This window comes from Aedes albopictus, chromosome 2 (assembly GCF_035046485.1).
Source record: "Aedes albopictus strain Foshan chromosome 2, AalbF5, whole genome shotgun sequence".
NCBI lineage: Eukaryota > Metazoa > Arthropoda > Insecta > Diptera > Culicidae > Aedes > Aedes albopictus.
In genome coordinates, this window is record NC_085137.1 from 333034637 (window position 1) to 333053667 (window position 19031).

Genomic DNA, 19031 nt, shown 5'->3' on the forward strand with positions numbered 1-19031 from the left:
GTGACACATCCTGTATCTAGAATCATTGTTCCACTCAGCGCGAATAATGTAAGCTTTTAATGTTCGGTCCCTTTGGGGTTTTATATAAGTGCAGCCAATTAGTTGATCGTTCGGTGGAAAAGCAATTGCATTTCGGGGACGGTTAATTGTTTGGAACCAAGCGGATAAGGGTTGTGCCGTATTCATTCCCATTCTCTGTGGTGATAACAATTTCGTAACAATGGCCGATTATGTGGCAAATTGCTTCTGGGTAACAACAAAACATTGTTGTGTACGTTTAAAGGTTTTATGCCATTATGTTGGACCGTGATTTGAGGAGAATCAATTTAAAGCATTTTGACTTATTCTACAATCAATCAAGTATTTCATTTATAACTACCTATCGTAATCCATCAACGTACCTATCCCTGGCAAACTTAGTCTTGATTTCCGAGTTTTTAAACGTTTCAAGTCCAAGCTCCTCGTTCAAGAAAAATCGATTTTCAAAAAATACTTTTGTCTCCAGTTGTTTGCCTCATGAATCTTCCATGGGCGAAAACTTACAGAACAAAAGAAAGTAGATCCAAATTGGACGTTCGGTTTGTGAGTTATGGGATGACAAATATAATTTGGCATGTTGAACCCATGAACGATACGACCATAGTTTTAAAAGTTGTTGATTCGACTGTTGATAACACAGCGCAACATTTTTTTTTGTCTCAAGAGCAAACTTATGTGTCTCTGACAGATTTTGGGCCGCTGAATCCGAATCCGGGCTCGGATTTGCTCCAACACGTCACAATTTTGAGCTATGCCTCAATTTAGGGGACAAAATATGCGATTTTGGGCTTTTTTGACTGCAAGCCATTAAACATGGAACTATATTTTTTAAGCAGTCAAAGGATAAATTGGTCAATTAACATCTAAATTAATGACTCATGCAAAATATTTTGTTTTAACAAATCAAATTTGATAGATTTAGGCATTTTATGTCAGTATGTAAACTTGCATGCAACTTTTGAAGGGTGACTTGTATGGGAAATATCTTACCTAACATAAATCGCTTAAGGTGTCCTGATGCATCACCAAGTTTTCAAACGAATCATTGACTTTTTGCTTTTCAATGATTGTTTGCCTCGCGTTTTTGAAGTGATAAAAAACTGCCAGTTTTGCAGCAACGCAACTGAAAAAGTATCATCGTAATCACTGCGAGTGAGCATATAGGATGATACTTTTTCATACGAATATTCGCTTTGGTTGCAGAAAATTATCACTTTGAAATTTCAAGCCACATATCCAACATGGCTGTCGATTCTGATGATGCCGTAAAAAGCCTTAAAACTATCAAATTCGATTTGGTAAAATGAAATATTTTGCATGAGTCGTTAATTTAGATGTTAATTGATCAATTTATTCTTTAATTGCTTTTAAAATAAATTTGCACACATAATGGCTTGCAGCCAAAAATGCCCAAAATCGCATATTTTGCCCTATAAATTGAGGTATAGCTCAAAGTTGTGACGTGCTGAAGCAAATCTGATTCAGATTCAGCGGCCCAAAATCTGTCAGAGACACATAAGTTTGCTCTTGAGACAGACCAAAAGTTAATTTTTGTTACGCTGTGTTATTTCTGTTTTTAGGTTGAACACGTGGCTTCAATCCACCCGTTGGACCCAAGCTCCCGGATGGGGAAGGTGTCCAACTCAACTTGTCGTTGGTCGGCCCGCCATTTTCTCTGTAGTGCAAGTAAGATTCGAGGATCCTAGAACAGTTCCCCGAATACCATTACCCCTAAAGCCATTACCCCGAATAGATCGTTACCCCGAATGATATATTACCCCGAGTACCATTTCGCTACAAAACAACATCTTTCAATACACAACACTTTTTCCAGAGAATTTCAGTAGCGCAAAAATAGTTTCTACCAAATATTTGTAACTGGTACTGCACTGACATTGCACAATAGAATGGTCCATGGGCCGTATTTGATTTGATGGATTTAACCCTACACAAATGTATTTTACAGATGGTTCTCTAATTGATGGTTCCGAAGGTTTTGGAATATGTAACTTATTTTCAGCTCATTTTCATAAATTACAATCTCCGTGTTCTGTTTTCATAGCAGAACTCTTGCTTAGTATTTTACGTGTAATATGACCAATGATTGTCTGCCCAATTTTTATATTATACACACCAAAATTTTTGAAATGTTTCCAGCACGCAAAAAATCAGCAAAAGAAATTGCTGAATTTCAGCAACATTTTTGCTGAATTTCAGCACAGCGTTGCTGATCAACTGTCAAAACTGCTGGATTTTTTTTTTTCTGTTCGGGTGAGCCACTGCGACCAGTATTTAGATCTTTTGTGGCATTACCCGTATCCTTAGTATTTAGTGCATGTCGTACTACTCCATTGTCATTGAAAGGCAATGAAGCATCGATTTCTGTACAGTTCCTGTTTTGTTATCCCAGAGGTGCAAGAAATAGATTGCGATAAAAAGGTCCCGTTATCATAGAGATTTAAATCCCAGTGAAAGAGCGCCCCTAATCAATCACAATCTATTTGAATTCTGAGAAAAACCAAAACGGTGGTACTGATATTTATCCATGCATCGGAACTCTAGCCCCATCCATGTCTTGCTTCTAGTTTAGTCCCAGGACAACAAAGAAAAACCCGGGACTTTAGGCTAGTTGCAAAACTCTGTCAAATTAGAGAATGTGTTCTGCAATAAGAATGCACGTGAGTCCTTTAATTACCAGAACTTAACAATCCTTGATAGGTTAATACGCAATTAGATACGTAAAGCATGTTTGTTTTCCTAACATCAAGTGTAGTCTCGGGTGGGCAAAGTCCGATTCTTTAACTATCAGCAAGGCAGAATAAATGCAATTTTAGAAACTGTCACCAGTAACAAGGACTTTGTACCATGAATCCTTATTACCAAAACACATTACCCCAACTTCACAAACCGGATGTCACTAGGGTTCGGTTTGGTAGATCTTGAACCGTAACGCAACACATAAAGGCGATCTACCTACGTTACGGGCTCCGTTAAAGATCGAGCATATTTTAAACCCCCTCAATCATTCATCCATCAGCACGGGTCGCCTGACACCTTGGATTGGGGTTCCCTGTTTAGTGGACTTTTACCCCCGGAACAGGTGGTCCATAGTGTTATTCTTAGCCAATTGAGACAACCGCTACCGAAACTACACAGCTATCTAGGCTGATCGGGAAAAGAAGTTAATATTGATGATCAACTTCATACGGACCCGAACAGCCTAAAAAACTGCTGGATGGTTCAGCAATTGAAAAATAATTGCTGATACTCGGTAATTTGTATTGCTGAATGCAATCAGCACGCAAAAAAAAAATCAGCAAAGTTTGCTGACTACCAGCAAAAAAAAAACTTTGCAGTGTATGCTCTGATACATTGTTCCAGTTGTCTGAGTGCTTTGAATACTATCAAATTCAATTTTAAATCACATCATATCATGTTGAAGTTGAAAAAAAAAAAATTATTTGATTTGCACTCTGAAGGATTTGTAATAAAGTTTGTTTGGATTCCTGCTTATTGTAATATTTATGACAATGAACAGGCTGATTTATTGGCAAAATTTGGGATTACTCGTGGTAAAATCGCGATATATTTCCTTCTGAATATTTCCTTCTGAATATTTCCCATTCTGAAAAATCATTTTCTAAATGCTTGGCAATGTAATTGGAATTGTAGTGATGAAGGGCAATGGTGTCATGCAATTTACCCTAAAGTAAATCATTTCCCTTGGTTTAAAAATATATCTGGGAGTTGAAATTTCATTTGTTCTTTTTCAAGATTAATATCCAATCATTATATTTGTAACAGTCATTTGTATCGTATTAGCATTCAAGATTCAAATTTATGTGAATGTGGTGTTGGTTATGAAGACATTGATCACATAAAAACCGGTCCAGAAAGTATGGACGCAGTAAGAAAATACTGGCATTTCATAACTATTGATGACTAGTTCTTTCTAAAAGCTACATCCTGTTGGTCAACCTATTTTCTCAGCATTTGTATGACGGTTTTTGCGGTTCCAACAGTGTATTTCGAAATACATGAACTTTCAACGGAACATCATTGAAAAAATGTGCACAAACGATGTACAGAGTTTGAAAGGTCACTTAGGAAAAGAACTAAATATGGTGGGAGTAAGTTAGAAAATTGTGCAACCAGCAATTAGCAATCACGATCGATCCTATAGTAAGCAGAAACAGACAAAACGGAGCCCGAAACAAGAACCATCGATCAGGCCCAGACAACTGAAGACTAGGTGCGTCCATACTTTCTGGGGCAGTCTTTAATACTAAATTGTTCTCGATTTATTGCACCGATGAGGAAATTATTTGATTGCATACTCAGAGTAAGTCTTCGAATTCCAATATCTAAACAGGATATGTAGGGCTTGAAATATGAACCTATATTGAAATTTTTATTCAAATTCCTAAATGAAATTTTCTATTTTGTTTGATATTGTTCTGTTTTTTTTTGGTGTTTTTAATTTTCAGCCTTGACCAGTGATTTGAATATCCGTTGATCTCACCCTCTCTTGGATTTCTGGAGTAAATTGACGTTTTGCGATTGAACCTGATGTTTTTTTCAAGGTTACGGCTCTGCTATGGTTCACTGCCGTGCGAGCCGTGGACTATTGAGGGGGGGGGGGGGGGTCTGGCCAAAGTCTACGCTCCATACAAATTTCAAAATTTTTGTATGGACAAAAGTCTACGAGGGGGGAGGGGGGATCTGAGATTGCCAAATTTTGGTCTACGTGGTTTATGAACAGCCCCTTATTGTAATGTTTTGAGAAAAGATGAAAAGGTTTTGTGCCTTTTTGAGAAAGATTCAGAAATTGAGGATATCACTCAAATGGGCTTTTCCCTCCTTCAAATTTGTTGGTTAAAAATAAATAATAATAACTAACTTTGCCGAAGATACCATATTGCTAAATCTTATGGTTTCAAAAATATTATTAAAAAAAACAATAGTGTGACACCTAAACAAAAGTTTTTTTTCGATAACTTTTTATACATTTATTTTTTTAACTTTGTTCCGAGCAGTTTTAGTGCTTTTAACATGCACATTTAATTGAACATTTTTCTCAGAGACTTCAAATTTCTATATCCTTAATAAAAAAAGTTATTCATTTTTTTCTAAAAATGTTTATTTTTGACACTTAATATCTCAGAATGGCGCAAGGCGATTTCAAATCTTTTAGTTTTGTTCAAAGGATCTTATTTTCATATTTCAATGGTGAAAAAATGAAAAAAAAGAGTTTTCGTTTAAAGTTTAATTTTGAAAATATGGAATTTTTCATACAAAAAAGACTATAAGTACGAAAATATAAGAGATACGAATTTGTCATCGTCGACAAAAATTTATGATATGAAAAGTATAAAAAGTGTTCAGAATATAGTATTCAGAAAAAAAATCAACCAATCAAAACATATTGGAAGAAACCCGCTTCTTCTAAAAGATTTTAGATCCTGGTCAAATTTCCAAATTGTCACATTCTATTTCTCTATATGGTAGCAATGAAAAGTTGACATTTTGATCTGGAGAACCATTTGTACCACCATAATTTCACATTATAAAAAAAAATGTTCAAAAAATATGAGCAAACTTTTCTGAAAACAGCGAAGACAGCAAACGAATAATTTAGGCGTTATTATTTTTTTCCACTTAAATACGACGGACCATTGTGAATGCAAATAGTATGAAACTCAATATCAGAAATTTTTCTTTCTTTTGTTAAAGTGCTAATTTTTCGAGCCTGGGATAATTTTGTTATTAAAGCAATAGTTCATTTTAAATAAATGAGAAAAAAACTGTAGGGGAGACTGGGGAGACTTGATCCCCTTTTCTTAATTTACCTGAAACTTTAAGAAAAACACAAAACTAGATCCGATTTCCATACAAAATGGCAGGTAAACATCTATTGCAAGTTAATACACAACGGAAGGCCTTTAAATTATTGTTAATGTTTTCAAAACTGTGTTTTAAGAAGGCATGTATTATGATGTATTTTTCAAAAATGGGTGACACTTGATCCCCCTTTGAGCACATGGTTTATTTAAAGAGAAAACAATTCCAGATTCTTCCTATACATTTTCTTTTCGAGTTTTCTTGTATTTTTGATGAATATGGAGTTTTTGAAATTGTAAGATTCCCTTAAATTTTTAAGGATATGCCGTATTATCAAAATGGGGAGACTTGATCCCCCTTTTCTTGGTTTGTACTAAAGTTATAATTATCTGACACATTTTATCGTTGAATAGACTAGAATTCCAAGTAAATAGAGGCTTCCGAATAGAATTTTATTTTTCACATGTATAATGTGTGTGTAATCCTCGAGGGATCAAGTCTCCCCATGTCACTGTTGTGTATACTAAGCTGAATTAATTAAAATATGTTAACAACAGCCTTATTTGAATAAATAAGTTTGAAAGTATTTTATTCAAACTATGTGCTGTGAAATTTTGACACGATTTGGTTCAATTTCCAGAAAGTTATTGAGATTTTTCGGAATCGCCTAAAAGATTTCTGAAAGACTGAAAACAAACCATCAGCCGTTAAAAAATAATGCAATGTACAATCGAAATCACTTATAGCCAAAACATAGTCGTTTGTCCAGGAGTAGTTTTGGACAAATTATGCTAGAAGAAGAATGTTTTTGATTCCGAGCAAATATGGGGGAAACAAGTCTCCCCAGGGATCAAGTCTCCTCAGTCTCCCCTACTATGTGATAAGTAGGTGACAATTTCATATAATACTGTGCACAACTCACCAAGTACTAATGACTATTACAATATAAGACGAAAGAACAACCAATGATAAAAGAAGGAAACTTCTGTATATCTGTACATGTATATGCTTCACATCTCAATCTTATTATTAACGCCCAAGTCTAGAAAGAAGAGTCTATGTACTCTAATGAAAATTTTAACCATTTTTTCACAGACAGAAACTTATAACTTTGACAATAACTACTAAACAATCGATTGCCACTAGGAGTACCTGGTTTTCACACGTTTGTGTAACCTTGATTGTGATGTGATGAAGCTAGTCTGGTCATTAAAAAGTTTAAACATGCCAAATTTAGTTGAAAAAGTGATTTTATGCAATTAAGTATCATAATTTAAATTTTATATAACTCATTTTGGTATAATAATGGCCAATTTTTCCGAACTGGTTCATTATGCAACTGAAACGAGTTGCATAATGAAAAATTATTTTAAAATGTTCATAATGCAACTCATTTGAGTTGCATTATGAATATTATGCAACTCAAATGGGTTGCAGTATGAAAAAATCATTGCATAAAATGTTGTATGGAACTCGTTGCAAAACTCGATTTTTTTTCAGCACTCTTCGTATTTATCCAACTTGGCAAGCCTCGTTGGATAAATGTACGACTTGCTGAAAAAATCAACTTTTTGTAACTCATTTCATAAATAACTATAATGTGGTTCAAAAGGTTCGAAAGGAAATTGAATACCTTCAGGCGTTTAATGGTCATTTTCAAAATTAAAATTTGCCATTTTATAGACGAATTCATTAGTTTTAAGAGTTTTGACGCGTTATTCTTGTTCAGAAGATCAATATTCAGTGGAATAAGCAATTCTTTATTCACACCGATGTGCAATTGTTTGCTGTTCAATTTCGCCCCAAAGTGGCATTTTCAATTTTTCGATCTGTCACGTAGCTTCATCAAGATCCACCCGGTACTGGTTTTGCAGAAATTCTTTAGCCTTTATGCGAATTGCTACAAATATTATCTGCAAAAGTGGATTTAAAGTGATCAATTTGACCCCGGATTACGGTACCTTACCGGGGTCGCGCTGCCTACATCCATCGCGTTGGTGGGGCTGCCACCTTAGGTATATATAGCTCACGCGATACAGGTATACCTCGATTCAGTGTACATTTAAATTTTCAAAAAAAAAAAACGAATTTTATAAAAAAATAGAAGCAACATCCATCTGTTTGGTCAGCTTTTGTTGCAATTCTGCGGTGTTAAATAAAAGTAAGTGAAGCCTGTATTTTCAAATTTATTATGAATGCCTCCAGATTATTTTAGATAATCCCAAGTGTTCCTCCAGAAGTGTCACAAAGAATTCTTTTATGTAATCTGGCATGAATTGCTTTACCAATTCCTCCATCATTTTTCACATATCTTTTCAGAGATTGTTTGAGAAATTCGCCCAGGAATTACTTCAGAAATTCCTCCGGATATTTATTCAGAAATTTCTCCAGGCATTCGTTTGAAGAATATATTGGAGATTCTTTTAGAAAATCTACCAAAATTTTTTTCAGAAATTCTTCCAAAAAATCTTAATTTGTTGAGAAACTTTTCCGAGTATTCGGTCAAAAATACCCTCACGGATCCTTTCAAAAAGACTTCCTGGGATTCATTTTGAAAACTTCTCCAGGGATTTGTTTAAATACTCCTCCTATTCTACAAATTTCATAAATCATTCTTTCAAAGCATCTTGCACGATTGACCTCTTAAATTACTCAATTTTTTTTCTCAAAAAAATATCAATGAATTTGAGACAAATATTCCTCCAGGGATTTTTTCAAAAATTCGTTCAAAGATTCCTTCAGAAATTTCTTAAGACATTTAATCAAGAATTTCTCCAGAGATTCCTCTAATAAAACTTTCAGCAACGCCTTCAGAAACTATTTCAAATGTTTTCAAACTGTTTCAAAAGTTCCTTAAAAAATTGTACTGGGATTACTTTGGAAATTCTTACAATTCTTACCAAAAAATCCACAGCAACTTCCAATTTCTCCAGAAATTCTACTAAGGATTCCTCCACAAGTTTCTAAAAGAGTTGTGCGTGAGAAAAATGAAAAAAAGACTTACCCTCTTTCTTTTGGGACTTTTCTAGATTCTTTTCCGAAAAATCCCTCGGAAATTCCTTTATGCAAATTCTCAAACAGTTTTTCAACGATTTATTCCAAAACTTTTTTTGGTTTCTTAAGAAATCTTTATGAATTTGTTTATAAAATCATATATTTTTCCAGATTTTCATCTACGATTTTCTCCATAAGTTTTTCGAAGCATCCATATAGAAAAGCTTCCCCAAGTAACACCGAAAACATAATCCGAAATAGCAAAATATTTACTTTGTCCTACAGCAGTTGTTATGAAGTTTCTCGAAACACATTATGTCAAGGATATGTCGTTTTCATGATACCTAAAACTTATGCACAGTGATCTTCTATTTAGAAGTCTTATTAAAGAATATATTTTGTTTTCTCAAACAAACCTTGCATGTTGTTTACGATTATGTTGGGTATGTTCTATTTAAGTACACTTTGTTTGTTACCATACATGCTCAGTATGTTTTATATGTCATATTAGAGTAACATTTGCAGTTTCTTGTTTAAGACTTGTTTTCAATCATGTTTAGACAAAACTTAGTATGTTTCGTATGTTTATAATAAGTCCAATTTTGGGTTTCTGCAGTATGATAGAAAACATGTGTAACATAAACCTCATTCATTTTTTTGAACAGGGACTTGCTACACAACCGATCATAGAAATGTAGAACCGATTTTTATTACCTACGTAAAAAATATACTCCTAACAGAATCTTAGTTATGAATACCTATATATAAAAATGACAGGAATATATGTTACTACAAAATATATGATTATCTATAAGGGCCGATTTTACCGAGCATAATGCTCTTCGAGCCACTTCAAGGTATAATCTATGATAATTATTTGATACTTGATATTTGTTATCTTTCCAAATCGTGACAGATATCAAACCGTTGAAATACCAAACCAAACAAGAGAACCAACAACAACCACAACAAAATTATCCACAAAAACAATATCAAGCCATTTTTTAATCATATCTCAAAACATGTATCATGCCATGTCACAGAGTGCCATTCAATGTTATTTCTAAATTAATAAATATTTATCAAATCTATATGTTTCAATAATTTGTGATATGTATGTATAAACTTGTCAAATTCTTGAAAAAAATAAAGCATGTTTGAGTTTTTGTGTTAAAATAAGATGAATACTATTTATTTATTTTGATGCAACATTCTTCAAAAATACTAATTTATAAGGCGCATCAATTTTATCGGGGTATGATAGTCTATTTCACCGTAAAAAATGATTGGCATTAAAATTCATGATCACAGTATGGTAATTAGGCGTTAAAGTGGCTTGGTAGAATTATTGATGCATGTCGGTTTTCGCAGTTGTCGATTTTTATTATTGACATTTTGAAACTTAATTATTTATAGTAATAAAACATCTGGATTGCTAAGGCACTGTTTTCTAGAATTTGTTGAAAATATATAATGGAAAACATAATAAGAAACATGATTAAGTATGCTCAGATTCATATAGAACATTATTATAATATCACAAAGATGTTGCGCAAGCTCCACCTTCTGCGCTTTTTCAGTCGTATAGCAGTTCGAAAATCGGTTTTATTGTTTCTAATCAAAACTTTGTAACTAGCCATACTGGAGTCGAAATAGTTTCTATAATATATGTTGTGTTACTTGGGTCCATAAACTTTCTCATAAGTACTTCATGATTTTTTTCAGACAATGATTCACGGATATATTAAGAATCAGAAACTCGAAACTTCTTCAAAATTTCTCAGAAGCTTTCTAAAGAATTTTCTTCCAGGATCACTTTAGAAATTCTACAATAGATTAATGAGAAAATTCCAAAGATTTCTTCAAAGGCATTCTTTTAGGTATTCCTTCAAGATAATTATTTTCCAGGAATTATTCCAAAGATTTCTTAGAAAATCCTCCAAGGATTCCTTCAGAAATATTTCTACTGATTCTTTCGGAGATTCTCTCAGGATTCTTATGGAAAGTCTGGAAGACATTTTTGCAGAAATTCCTGCAGAAATTTACGCAGAGATTGCATCAGGGTATTTTTCCATGTATTTCTCAAAAATTTCTCCAGGATTTCCTCCAAGCGTACCTCTAACAGTTTATCTATGAATTCGTTAATAGTTATTTATGCAACAAGTTGCAAAATGATGATTTTTTCAGCACGAGTTGTACGTTTATCCAACGAGGCTTGCCGAGTTGGATAAATACGACGAGTGCTGAAAAAATCGAGTTTTGCAACGCGTTGCATACAAAGATTTTTGTAATTGCAAAAATACCGGTACAGTATAATCTCTCTAGTCACATAAACGTGTATCAGCAGCAACAACGTGCGAGCCTCCATGCGCGACAGGACGTAGTGCATAGTATTTTCTTCGATCAGGTAGGCTATGGTAGGTCAACTGTCGCAAGTTTTCAAGCTGCCGTCGTCGTCATGCAGCATCATAAGCAAAAGCAAAAGTAGGTTCAGCTTCTGCTTCTACGCCTGATTGGCAGTTCAAATCAGAATCTGAATCTTCCTGATTCGGATTCGAACTGCTCAGTGCATGTAGAAGCAGCCACTGTATCTACGGAAGTAGCAATACTTAACAAAAAGTGTGTGCTGGCAAAAGTGTCGAAAAGTACTACTTTTCAGCACTCCAAAGAGTGACGAAAAGTTGTATCTTTCGGCACCTTTGCTTCAGAGAAGAAAAGTAGGCCGTTTTACCATTGTTACCGCGAGTGAAAAGTAGGGGAATTCGCAACGCAATTACAAAAAAAAAATATTTATGATTTTTATTAGGGGATTTCTCCAGGATTTTTTTTTCACCTAGAACATCAAACTTCAAAATAACCCTGGTGGATGTTTCGACAATGATTTTTCATAAGGGCCTAACTGATTTGATCGATTTCTCTTCGTCGACTCCCTCTTTCGTTAATAACTTGATCAAAACGAACAAAATCATTATTCTTTTTGTTTCTATACCAAGAAACATTCATCTTCTTCGCATTTCAATCACAAATTTTTGGGAAAACTCAATACACATTCTGTAATAACACAAAGAGAGGATCGATGAAGAGAAATCGAAAATTTCAGTTAGGCCCCAATGAAGAATCAGTGTCGGTTTGAATAGTTTTTTTTTCACCTTTAAAACGTGTAGTGTGGTTCTAACTAATTCAATTACACAAAAAAGACAACATGATAAAGCAGATTCCCCCTTGAGGACACTTGCATTAAATCCCATGACGGAAGCGTCGGACAAATTCACAAAAATCAGAATTCGTTAACCCGGCGTTTATTGTTCAATTCCAAATACTCACACTGGTGTAGGAGTCCTCCTCCGCTGCTCCCCGGCCGGCTTTGTACTCCTGGTATTGCGATATCACACATAGCAGGCAATAAATCTAGGAAGAGAAAAGCAAGAATTTATTTTCTACGAGATGGTTTTCCGTCCGCTATGACGTCCATTTCCCTCGAGACACACCAAATATACATCAATGGAGATTCATCTTTTGCTTTTATCTGATGGTGCTCGCTTCTTGGTGGCAAGCTTAAGATGTAGCTCTAGAGCGGTGATTCCCAAAGTGGGCGAAATCGCCCCCCAGGGGGCGAAAATCAAGGCGAAGGGGGCGAAAATTTAAAAAATCACAATTGGGTTTTTAAATTTTGAAAAATGTATTGATTTTTTGTTTTTATAAAAAAGAGCACCTTTTTCTGAGTCACAAAGATTTTTTTCAGATTGTTTAAACTTTGTTTTGGCACCTAAAATCAATTTCAAAGATATTTTTTGAAATCACCTTTTGATAGCTGGGCAACTGTTTGACAGCTCCGCCCAGTATAAACTGCGATGAGGGGTGATTCGACAAATCGCTCCCATACAAACTTTAAATGGTTTTTTAAATAAGTTCTCGGGCTACAAAATTTACGAAAATTTGGATTTCGGCTCAGTTTGACATGCAGATTCAGCATTTCGAATTATCTCAACACCGTTAAAGAAGCCAATTGGGGGGCGAAAATACTGAAACGGGGGGTGATTTTAGAAATAACTGAGGAATATCAAAAGTATTGAAATACATGTCCAAAATGTCAATTTCTAGGATTTGCCTGTTTCGAGATAGACTGGAGTTTACAGAATTGTTTATGTTTATGTTGATTCATGATTGATTTTTGTCAAAATTATAAAAAAAACAGGGGATTTTACTTACTTGATGAGAATGTTTTGTTTTTAATTCATATGCGTTTTTTTCTTAATGGAAATTTCAATCAAAAACAAGAAGTTTAAGATGAATCTTACAACACTTTTCGGATGAAAGTCGTCATACATTGTTTGAAAATATTTCAGAGAAGCTTCCCGGAGGAATTTAAAACATTGCTTATTACTAGGAGCTATTTTGAAAATTTTCCACAAATTCGGCGTTGAATTCCTTCAAAACCGAGTTCTGGCTGATGCTACTTATTTGACAATAAAAAATGTAGCCAATTCATATGAATTTTGATCACTATATTTGAAAATAGACCATTCCAGAGTTGTACGTTTTGCATAAAACATATTTTTGTAATTGGTTTTCAATTTCCCGCCACTCTTATTTGAGTACTTGAGTCCAAACTTCTCGAGATTTGAATAACACCCTTTTAAAACACTGATAAATCCGAGGATAAAACATCTTGTTGAAGATAACGAGTTTCGTAAATGTTCACAGTTCGTTCTGTTTTGCTATTTTTGCTGAATTTGTTCAAGAATATGTATAACACAAACATGATATCAAAATGTATTGTGTTTACATGCAAAAATGCAGTTTTTTTCTATTGCAGATAATCAATGCATTTACAAAACAACTTAATGCAAATGAGAGCAATTCTAACTTATATGCATTAAAAACCTGTTTTGCCACAGTAGTGTATAAAAATGTGCTTTTAAGGGCATCCGCTAAGCAAAGTTTCAGCCTTTTATTATGGAAAAATTAAATTTCACTTAGGGGGGCGAAAACGTTTTTCTCAAGCTCCAAGGGGGCGAAACCTCTTAAAAGTTTGGGAAGCACTGCTCTAGAGGATGCTTTGGAGAAGAGACAAATATGATTTTGGACTTCTTGAAGCTTAAAAAGTACCAAACTGTATGCCCTCTGGAAGATGGATTAACGAAATTTATTGCTGAGTAGAGATATTAAAGATGATGTTTATGAAGTGGAAAAGAAGGCACGAAGAATATTTATGAGAACATTGTGAGAGGATTACATACTAAGGAAGTGCAAATAACTGAAAAAACATTCGAAGGATCAATCCACTGTCGTTATTACTCATCTTAAGAAAATAGTTATGGCCATTGTCTTCCCAACAACTTTACCTTGATGTTTTATGAAACATAGCAAACAGAACCTCACCTCCGCAAATCGATATACTCACATTAAGACACATAATGAAGAAATCAATTGTGAACAGCATCGCCGTAACTGGCTCAAACTGCAGCTGGAAGAAACACCGGAACAAAAAAGAAAGGCAGAAATCAATGACCGATAAAATTATACAAAACGATTCGGATCACTGTAGGAAATGGGAAAATATTTATCATTTCGCCCGCCCCCTCTCGGATTACCGGGGGGTAGCACTATAACTCGAACATCCTTACCGTCTGTATCACAATGAGATAGACGAAATGGGCGCACTCCACCAGCAAATCGGCAATCATCACAACAATCCACGGCAGCAGCAGAGTCCGTTTATCCTGGAGGCAGTTCCGGAGAGGTGCGTTTTGTTTTCGATCGTAGATTACCGGCGGAAAGCAATTGGTGGGAGGAATGAGAAATAACAGAAACAGTTTATTAAACATTGAATTTCTGAATGTTTCCGATAACCTAAAAATACTGATTCGCGCTGTGGAATCTGTGGTGTATGAGGTAAAAACACAGATAAACAGACGTCACACTTGCGAAATTTCCATCGACCACGCTCTTAACTATCATTTTAAATTTTCATAGTTGTGGTTTTCACAACCAGAGACGCGCTCATCGTTTTTCTATGCGTTTGACGTTTCACACTAGCGCCTTCTGTTGACGATATTGCACAACACAGTATTTCGTGCAACTTTTCCACCACATGATGGTAGTGTGAACTGGGCGATGGATTTCTGTGAAAATCGTTTAAGGTGTTACCACAGAGATCAGACATCCAGGCTAGAACAAATTTCATTCGGAAATTTGTGTAAGGATTTGAATCTTTACTTGAGTAAGGTTGCAAACCAATACACGATGACAACACTAACGCCACCAAACACCATATTGCCACAGTCAGTGGTGAATTGAAACATTTCAAGTGATGAATTAAATTAGTATGGGGAATTAACCGATTGCAGCGCCACGCTATTGCCACTTGTGTTGCCGATTTCAAATGGCCGTTAAATTCCTTACACAGTTTTGGAGCTGGACTTGGATGTCTGTTCTCTGTGGTGTTACGTCTGTTTGTCTGTGGTAAAAAGAACACTTGAGGATAATATGAGTAATTGGGTTAGATACATCATTGACATCCTAAAACACCCGCAATAACCTTGAGTTAAAAAAAAACAACAAATCTTTTGGCGAAACGACTGACAAGTTAATCCCAAGCAGAGGAGAATAGCAAATTGATAACAACAGAATCACATAGCCTGTTTTTATATCATAATTTGTAATTGTTAACTTTTCAAAACAAATCTTTTTAATAACATGTTTTGTTGGGCAATCTTATTTTGTTATGTTCAAGTTATTGGGATATATCCATAAGAAATCATTTCAATAATATACTTTGTTATAGAACAAGTTTAGTTATAACTCTACTATAGAGAATATACAGATATCCCTTTCGTGACGAACCAGCACAATCGTGCTGTTTTTCGGCATTGGTTTTACACATTTTTTTCAATTGTTTTTTCCTCAAAATATGTGATGTAAATAATTTTTATGATCGAGTTATTACTCTAACTTGTATTTCTAAGCCAGAGCTTTGATTGGAATTGTTTATAAAAAACGCCACGAAAAGTTAAACAAAAAGTAAACAGTCACCCTAGAAGTTGAAAAAATTTTATCTGTCGTAGTTTTATAAATATTTTTTTAATCCAGGTATGCAGAGATAAAAATCGATAGAAAAAGAATAGTTCTGCAAAACGGTGAAGAAAAAGTGGTTGTTGCGAAGAGTTTAATCTTACCTAGTTTGGGTAGTGGCTACGGTTAGGATAGCTCAGATCAATCTTCAGCATAAAAGAACAGCAACGATCAATCTTTGCAGACTTATGCAAAATGGTACAGCCCAAGTGGCCTTGGTACAAGAACCTTACTTTCGTAAGGGAAATTTCTATCTAGGAAACCTTGTGAACCCGGTGTTTGCCACTTTCAGTAAACATGAAATGGCAAACTCGCGTGTCATGCCTCGAGCCTGTGTGCTTGTCAACAACGCAATAGTTGCTACACTCATCTCTGAACTAACCACCAGAGATGTATGTGCTATCACAATTGATGTATCTGTTGGAAACCTCAACAGGAAATACGTCTATTGTTCTGTGTATTTACCACATGATGAACCATCCCCTACGGATGCTTTCAAACAAGTCATCGCATACTGCACTTCAAAAGGCCTTCCGCTAATTGTTGGCAGTGATGCTAATGCTCACCATATCATCTGGGGCAGCTCAGACATTAACTTGAGAGGCTCCAGTTTGATGGAGTACTTAAGTAGTACAGATCTTGCATTACTTAACATAGGCAACCGCCCAACCTTCATGGTATCTGCTAGAGAGGAAGTGTTAGATATAACGCTTTGCTCTAGCAGAATTAGTCACGAGCTGACCAATTGGCATGTGTCAGATGAAGAATCTTTATCTGACCATCGCTATATTTTTTTTGAACATTTAAATGTTACTTCGCAAACATTGCGTTTCAGGAATCCTCGGTCAACAAACTGGGATCTTTATACTGATTTGGTTGCAGCCAAATTTCATGGATATTCACCATCCATTGACACTCCAAGTGATTTAGATGATGCCGTTGATACTAACGACCTTCATCATGGAAGCTTTTGAAGAAGCATGCCCTCTACGGTCTGTGAAGATCACAAGAGGAACCCCTTGGTGGAACTCTGATCTGGCGAAACTCAGGAAACAATGTAGAAAGAGTTGGAACAGACGACGTTCGGCTGGTTCGGAGGCTTTCAGGTCGGCTCGCAAGGCCTACAGGAAAGCTCTCCGGTCTGCTGAACGATCCGGCTGGAAAAACCTTTGTACAAATGTTTCCAGCTTGAGTGAAGTCAGTCGGTTAAACAAAATCCTTGCGAAATCTAAGGATTTCCGGGTGAACGAACTTCGTTTGCCAAATGGCGATCTGACTTCCTCTGATGAGGAAGTTTTGGAATGCTTATTCAGCACACACTTCCCTGGATGTGTGGATATTACATCTTCGGATGATCCTGATGTCTTTTCTTGTAGTTATGATTCTTTAGCTTCGGCTCGGAGTATTGTAACTATAGAATCGATTGAGTGGGCTCTTAATAGCTTTGCTCCTTTCAAATCTCCTGGGGCAGATGGGATTTATCCTATTTTGCTTCAGAAGGGATTTGATTATTTCAAACATGTTTTGAAAAAACTACTTGTTTGCAGTTTTGCTACAGGGTATATTCCCAAATCCTGGAGGGATATTACTGTAAAGTTTATTCCGAAAGTGGGTCGTGCGTCGTATGAAGAAGCAAAGAGTTTCAGACCTATCAGTTTGACCTCTTTTCTTCTGAAATGCTTAGAACGCATTGTGGATCATCACATCCGTGATGTTCATCTGGCCAACGTGCCTCTTCATGTGAACCAACATGCCTACCAATCTGGTAAGTCCACCGTGACTCTTTTACACAAGGTTGTTTACGATATCGAGAAAGCATTCGCTCAAAAGCAATCTTGTTTGGGTGTTTTCTTAGATATCGAGGGTGCCTTTGACAACGTGCCTTTCGATGCCATATTGGAAGCCGCACGGAGTCATGGTATATCTCCAATGATTTCCAATTGGATTCACCAAATGCTCAAAAACCGATATCTCTTCTCGACATTGCGTCTAGCAGGGATTAGGAAATTGAGTGTTTGTGGATGCCCCCAAGGGGGAGTCTTATCACCGCTTTTGTGGAATCTCGTAGCAGATACGCTATTGAGGCAACTCAATAATAGCGGTTTTCCTACTTATGGTTTTGCCGACGACTACCTAACATTGTTAGTTGGTATGTGCATCAGCACCCTTTTCGACCTGATGCAAAACGCCCTTCAGGTAGTTGAGGGTTGGTGTCGCCAATATGGCCTTTCGGTTAATCCGAGTAAAACATCTATTGTTCTTTTCACGGAAAGGCGAAACCGTAATGGCGTTCGACCTCTGCGTCTCTTTGATTCTGAAATCGATGTGACTGAACAGGTAAAGTACGTTGGAGTCATTCTTGATTCCAAGCTTTCCTGGACACCTCACATTGAGTTCAGAATCAAGAAAGCTTGTATGGCCTTCGGGCAATGCCGGCGTACTTTTGGTACAACTTGGGGTCTAAAACCCAAGTATATCAAATGGATTTACACAACTGTGGTTCGGCCAATATTGGCTTATGGATGTCTTGTGTGGTGGCAAAAGGGTGAAGTGAGGACGGTCCAATCAAAATTAGGCCATCTCCAAAGGATGTGCTTAATGGCGATGTCTGGAGCGTTCTCTTCAACTCCTACGGCAGCGCTAGAAGTTCTCTTTGACGTTGCCCCACTACACATTCATCTCAAACAAGAAGCCCTTTCTTGCACTTACCGGTTACGGGTACTCGGTGTACTAGAGGAAACTCCTGTGAACCGCAGTTCAACACACACCTCGTTGTTTCCACTTTTGGTGAATTGGGACAAAATTGTCCTTGCTCCAAGTGATCTTACAATTGCTTGTAATTTTCCATATAGGACATTTTCCACGAAATTCCCTTCCCGGGAAGAGTGGACATCTGGTTATCTGGAAAGAAGTATTTCAGACGGCATCGTATGTTACACTGATGGCTCCCTTCTCGAAGGTCGAGCAGGTGCTGGTGTTTATTCTCGTGAGCTAAGGCTGTATCAGTCTTATTCACTTGGTAGACACTGTACCGTTTTTCAGGCCGAAATCTTTGCTCTTATGTGCGGAGTGCAATCAGCACT

The 19031-nt window shown here is 36.1% G+C and overlaps 1 protein-coding gene across 2 annotated transcripts in view; it reads right to left on the reverse strand.

Annotated features, from left to right (window-relative positions):
• LOC115259196 (uncharacterized) overlaps positions 1–19031 on the reverse strand; it is a 242305-nt gene that overhangs the window by 20470 nt on the left and 202804 nt on the right. Inside the window, exons 5-7 of one of the 2 annotated variants that reach the window (XM_062852541.1) lie at positions 14502–14597; positions 14279–14335; positions 12199–12282 (exon numbers count right to left, since the gene is read on the reverse strand). In XM_062852541.1, the coding sequence (XP_062708525.1) occupies positions 12199–12282; positions 14279–14335; positions 14502–14597 (237 nt within the window). Of the gene's footprint in view, positions 1–12198; positions 12283–14278; positions 14342–14501; positions 14598–19031 lie in introns of both variants that reach the window. The other variant, XM_062852540.1, reaches the window with a different exon arrangement.